General features: G+C 42.6%; 1 protein-coding gene across 3 annotated transcripts in view; it reads right to left on the reverse strand.

Moving 5' to 3' along the window:
• Nucleotides 1-6,301, reverse strand: part of LOC103360248 (AP-2 complex subunit beta) — a 38,539-nt gene that overhangs the window by 29,274 nt on the left and 2,964 nt on the right. For all 3 annotated transcript variants that reach the window (XR_520345.1, XM_008285934.1, XM_008285933.1), the window contains exons 2-13: nt 6,224-6,278; nt 5,985-6,090; nt 5,394-5,529; nt 4,828-5,073; nt 3,856-4,046; nt 3,452-3,673; nt 2,990-3,110; nt 2,417-2,512; nt 1,961-2,076; nt 1,611-1,776; nt 566-664; nt 45-304 (exon numbers count right to left, since the gene is read on the reverse strand). Coding sequence is in view for 2 of the 3 variants with exons in the window: in XM_008285934.1 (XP_008284156.1) it covers nt 45-304; nt 566-664; nt 1,611-1,776; nt 1,961-2,076; nt 2,417-2,512; nt 2,990-3,110; nt 3,452-3,673; nt 3,856-4,046; nt 4,828-5,073; nt 5,394-5,529; nt 5,985-6,090; nt 6,224-6,260 (1,796 nt within the window). In the remaining variant the exon portion in view is untranslated. The remainder of the gene's footprint in view (nt 1-44; nt 305-565; nt 665-1,610; nt 1,777-1,960; nt 2,077-2,416; nt 2,513-2,989; nt 3,111-3,451; nt 3,674-3,855; nt 4,047-4,827; nt 5,074-5,393; nt 5,530-5,984; nt 6,091-6,223; nt 6,279-6,301) is intronic.

The following is a 6,301-nucleotide window of genomic DNA, read 5'->3' on the forward strand; positions in this document are numbered from 1 at the left end:
TAATGAATGTTAGTCCGTCATATTGTGCAGAGTTTGTGTCAAACCTGCTGTGCTGAACAGGAAGGTGTTTCCGGTGGATTCCGTGGCTTCCCTCCACAAAGGCGCTGGGGGGTTTGTGATAGACAGAAGCCAGGGAGCCGATGTGGCAGATTAGCTCGTCCAGCAGTGTTGGTTCAATCAGGTCCGTCTCCTCTGAGATCAGGGGCTTCTCTGACAACACCACCTCCTTGGCAGTCACAGGGTCGGTGGACAGCAGGCGCCAGTAGATGTAGCCCCTGTCGCGCAGATCAGGGTTGTCAGAGTCCTGCAGAAGAATAGAAGAGTTCAACACATGTGCTGTAAACTGTTCATTCAGAGGAGAAATCCGAGCTTGAGGACCACAATTGGACAAAGACCTCTGGGGAAAAATTACTTTGATATGTTGCAGAAAGACGTGCTTCTCAAAGGTTTCTTGTGCGAATTGAGAGGGAAAACAAGTAGACATTGTCAAGGCTTTGTTAGTGAGTAAAGAACTAATTAAACTCATATAACGTTGTGTTTCTTCAGAATTTAAGACGACACACACCTGAGTGGCCAGACTGAGGACCTGCTGCACCAGCTCCTGAGTCTCTGATGGCTTCTTGAGGAACAGCTTGACAATAGCAGTCAACAGAGTGAGCTGGACCTGCAAATCAGAAGATGTACAATTATTTTATGGTTATTATCAGCATGCAGTGCCTCCTCAACAAAAAACCCTTCATCCTCGCAGTACGAGTTTGAGAAATGTATGGTGGGGTCTTGGTGGATTCTCCTGGAAAAGACACAGGGGCTTAGGAGGCTGGACATGCTGATTCCATTTTTTTCCAATTCTTGTATGAAATCCCAACTTTCGTTTTAATGTTTTTATGACTTATGGCATTAAAACTTTGTTAGACTGCACATACAATATTTCTGAGCTCTCTCTAAGTCTAGTCATTGTTGTGCTGTTTCCATAGAGATGTATAACTTCATATTGCAGTGAACAATAGGCTCACAGTGAAAAATGTCCAGAAGCTTCCTGCGGTTCAGAGGACTAAATAAAACTCTCTAATGTGTACCTGGAGGAAAATTACTTTGCTGGTTGAATAGTCAAAACTCAATTGAATTCAAGATAGCGTTTCCTCTGTCCTCTGTGGCTCCCTGTAGAGACCTGACTTGGTGTTCCTGTGTGTGCGTGTGCGTGTGTGTGTGTGTGTGTGTGTGTGTGTGAGTGGCATTATGTGGTAAATGTGGGCTGGGAGGGTGGGATGGTGGGATTTTGTATTTTATTTTGTATCCCCTGATCCTTTCCTGATTGTGTTCTGTAATGTACAGCACTTTGTGATACATTTCATGTATGAAAAGTGCTTTATAAATAAAGTTTGATTGATTGATTGAATTGGGCTTACATTATTTAAATATTGTATTTCTTTTTTGTGAAAGAAAAAATGTCTCTGCTAAAAAAAATTAACTGCATATTGCCACTCTCTTTATCTCCAAATCTGTGTTCTTGTTGAACTGATTTAGATTCTGTATGTATATGACTGTGTACACCTCAGTTGATTGCCAGTATAAATCTGATGTGTACTGTTTGTTGTTTTTGATAAACACACCTGAGTGCTCTCATCATGGAAGCCCTCCAGGAAGCTCTCGAGCAGCTCGTCAGCATTGTCGATCCTCTCGGCATACTCGCCAACAATCCAGATCATGGCAGCTCGAGCATCAGGTTCGTCCAGAGAGTCCAGATTCTCGCACAGTGTGGCGATGATGCTTTCATACCTGAACAACACCAGGTCATTGAAAAGATAGGGAAAGGAAAGATTAATTTGTTTTGAAGCATGAAATCATTGTACACGTGAGCTACACAGTCCTGGATGGACTACAGCAACTAAAGTTGCTTATGTCAAGAACTGATCGGTAACGTGTTTGTTGAGCACTTCTCAGGGGTTGGTGAGAAACGTACTTGTTGGGGTATTTACGGAAGATGTCCCTGATGACCACAATAGCCTCCTGAACCACGTAGTTGACCTTCGTCTGGATCAGGTCCAGCAGAGTGCTGACACAGCGCTCAGCTGATTGCTGGAGAGGAACAGGATTCAATGTCACCATTACTTGGGGGAGAATGTGATCACAACTCAGGAGCAGCATCATTTTACTTGGTTTACGGGGTATTGTCAGCCGTTTCTCACAAGAGTTTCTTGCACAAACAACGCCCCACAAACCGTTGTGATTTTTTTTAATGATAATTTGTTTTATACTACGCATTGACTTGCTAAAAGAATGCACACGCAAACAGAAAGTTAGCATTATTCAGCTGACTGTTATTAAGCTACTGCTCCCTGTGTTATGACGTTTCTACGACCACAGTGCTGTGCAGACAAGACTGGCATGAATAAGATTGAATATTGTCATTTCTTACCTCCACTTTGATGGCACAGCGTCCGATGGCTCGCACAGCCTTACGCACGAAGTCGACATCTACCTCTGTGGCATATTCCTTCAGTTCAGCCAAAACCTGCAAGGGACAAAACAGCAATAAGTATTTCAATGAGTGGAATATTTCAGATGGATTTTCAATGTATCAACAATGAACAACATTGTTTGAAAATTTAGTTCACTTCAATGCAGCATACATGTTATACACACATCTGCCACAATTTTAAAACCCCTGACAGAATGGAAATAAACAGCTCTGATTCTGTTGTTACAAATAGAATTCTGAAATTCAATAAATTGAATCCTGTATAATAATGCACATATCAAAAATACAGTCTCTAAACACCTCCACAGCACATTTATTCATGTAAACTGTACATTTTAAAGCAAACAAATATGCAGTAAAATTAGCCTCATAATAAAGTTTCCATGTCGCTTTGACTCAGACAGGTTTTATTGCCAAGAAGGCTTTCACATGCAAGGAATTTAACTTGGTGTTTTAGTGCATAACAGGAAACAATAATATATAGATTTTTAAAATGTTTATATCAGGTACCTGGGCGATGTTGGCCTGAGAGGCCAAGCGGATCATGATGTCCAGTTTCTCCAGTTTCACATAGATTGGGTCGTTGTACTTGACGAAGAATACCTTGATCTCCTGCTTCAGGATCTCAGGCCTGCACACAATCAATACATTAGAGAATAGAGCCGGACCCACATTAAACAAGTCACAGATGCGATTCTGCGGAATATTCATTGTTTTAAAAAGAAATCATTGGTCTGAACATAAGACAGTGTTTTTCTTCTAATCTTTTCTAGCTCGTCTAGCTCTTACTGTACAGACATGATAAGAGATGTTGTATTAGAAGTTGTTTATAGTGCTCATACTGCTCGGCTGGCAAAAAAAAAACCCTGTGTGTCTGCTAAAAGTCCACTTCCACTAAAAGAATATACTAGCAATATGAAATCCAGTGAATCTAAAAATACATCTCAGCTTCAGCCATTTGCAATCACACACCTCTTCTGGACAATGAGGTTGATGTTCCTCAGAGCCACATACTGGACCTCCGGTTCTCCAGACAGCAAGGTGACCAGCGGGGGAGACAACTTCTTCAGCAGTGTGTTGTAGTAGTCCGAGTCTTTGGGTAGCAGCTCCAAGAACTTCATCAGCACCTTGACAGCTGACAGAACCACCGCTGAGTTGGCGTGAGACAGGCGAGGAGTGACACGCTCACAGATGCTTTAAGAGGGAAGCAGGAAAAGGTGAAAGTCAATATCTGAATCAGGCATGAGTGCCATAATTTCAAAAAGGAGAGTGAAGTAGTGGTCGTGTGTGGTTTACACTGTTTAAATCACTCATCTCCAGAAGCACAAATCATAGATATATTTAAAAGCACTTTATTTGGTCATCACGGTTGCTACCTTTGAGCCTCGCGCTCATCCTTGGGGTTGTAGTTGGACAGACAGTCCAGAATGAAGATCTGTCCCCACTCCGTGCACTCGTTGAGGGCTGTCAGCAGCTTGTTGATGTTCTGGGGATTGAGGTCCAGCAGGTTGCTGTTGGGGTGAGACTCACTGATCTCTGACAGGGCAGCAACTGCATTGGCCACAACCTAAAAGAAGGACGAGGAGCTGTTAGTCAACACATCTTTAAGGCTACAAGGAGCATATCACTATAATCCACATGAAGCTCAAACAGCAGTCAACACTAGGGACGTCCCAGTCAAGCTCTGTGCAGTTCTGTGTTGGCAAGGAGAGCACTGCAGGGTTTAGCTAGTGAAAGGGCACAATGACAAAGTCCTCTGTGAGACCTAATGACATCCAGCCAGTGCCCTTTTTATTATTCATATCAAATCAAGCTGAGGATCAACTAGGACAGCATTCCTAACGTGCAGTGACATAGGTACCACCGACCTCACAGCTCACATCATGCGCCGGGAGCTGAATACAGCAACATCAGCACGGGACAAACGTCCAGTGTGCTGAATTTGTACTCTAACCTTTGTCACAGTGGACATGAACAAAGGATTGGGCTAAGGTTTGTGACAATACTGATTAGTTAAAAACTGCTTTCATCAGCAGCAATCTTGATCTTTGGATCAAGTTTGGGAAATCTGTTACAGAATACCGAAATCAAACGGAGAAACATAATTCTAGCAATTATCTTGGAAACAACCAGGAGTAGTGGAAAACAGCAACAACAAAACGCATGCAAGCTTCACTTAAGCAACACTATCCAGGAATAACTCAGTCTAACTTTTTGAGAATCCATTCATTCCACTGGATGCTTTGATAAACAGCTATATGTGCCAGAATTTTGCTCAGATTCAGCAATAACAATTTTCTTGTCTTGAAATCATAAAAAGACTGAAGATGAAATGAACTGATACCCACCATGGGATTTGAGTCAGCAATAAGATCCCTCAGAGAGTCCAGGAAGCCCTGGTCCTCCACCATCTGGGCGTTGATGTCATGAAGTTTAGCCACACAGACGGCCGCCGTCTTCCTTACGTACGGGTCCTCATCCTTCAGGCACTTCCTCAGCGGCTCACACAGGTACTCTGTGATCTTGTCCACACGGATGCAGCCCATAGTGCGGACGGCCAAAGCCCGGATCAGAGGGTTGGGGTCCTCACAGTCCTGGAGGCCAGGAGAGGAAAGACTTCATTAGTGTCAGTTCACACTGTGGCTCAAAAGCAAAAAATCCTTCATTTTGTAAGGCCTTGAAAGTTGTGAATTTTCTTGTCTGGTAAATACATCTCAAAACTGCATGATAATCGTTACTTCCTCTGATATGTGGGAACCCATGTTATGGACACTGCGGGAGTCACAGTAAGTCCAAACTATGTCAGCTATAACATCTTTTCTCATGTAGATTCATCTGTTTTACTCTACATTAGTGTAGTTACATCTTAAGATGCAGTTTAAAAAAAACTAATTGAGTTTATGCAGAGCCTTGCCTTGACGAAGCTGTTGACAGCCATGATGGCCATGTCAGGCTGGCTCTTGGCGTAGTTCATTAGGTAGAGGTAGACCAACTTCTTCAGCTCAAGGTTGTCAGTCTGCATGCAGTTGACCACATCTGGAAATAAAGAACTGACAGAGGAACAAGAGGACTTGGTCAGAGTTTACAATATGAGGCTTCAAAACTGGTTCTTTCATCTTACACTAACACTGTGAGCAAAGTGAGCATCCTAAAGCCCTGCATGTGTCTAAAAGGGCTGAAACATTTAACATCTGAGGAGGCTCCACACTTTTCAAACTTCACCAAACAGTTTTCTGATTTGATACCTGATTTCTGACGATACTGGCCAGACGGGCTGACATTTGAAAATGACCAGACCTCACAGCACTCCACAAACTCTTTCCTCCATCATACATAAACTTATTTCACTGGGTTTACTTCACTCATGGTTCAACCATACTGACACATTTTCTTGCCCAATCATAACTGATGACAGTACAACAGGCAGCCCCTGAACATCACTGGGACTTTCATTAACTATCATTTTATTAACTAGCTCACAGCAAGTTTAACTCTTCTACTATACCTGACATCCTTGCCAACAGTCATGGCAGCAATGACCTTCTTTACTGCCTCTTTTCTCTTCTCTTTCTTCTCATTGTTCAGCTCTGCCTTCAGTTCAAAGATCTCCCCTGGAAGATGAATCACAGTGAGAGTTGGCAGCAACACAGTTTAAATATTTTGCCACACTGTAAAACATGATGATATAATGAACCCTAAACCACCTGAATGGAAGGAATCATAACAGTGCAGTCAAACACTCACCTTTTTTGTTTGTTGTGAAATATTTGGAGTCCGTCATGTTTGTGGTCCTTTAAGTCTAGACAAAAGAAATGCACAGAA

Source organism: Stegastes partitus, unplaced genomic scaffold (genome assembly GCF_000690725.1).
Source record: "Stegastes partitus isolate 25-593 unplaced genomic scaffold, Stegastes_partitus-1.0.2 Scaffold423, whole genome shotgun sequence".
Lineage (NCBI taxonomy): Eukaryota > Metazoa > Chordata > Actinopteri > Pomacentridae > Stegastes > Stegastes partitus.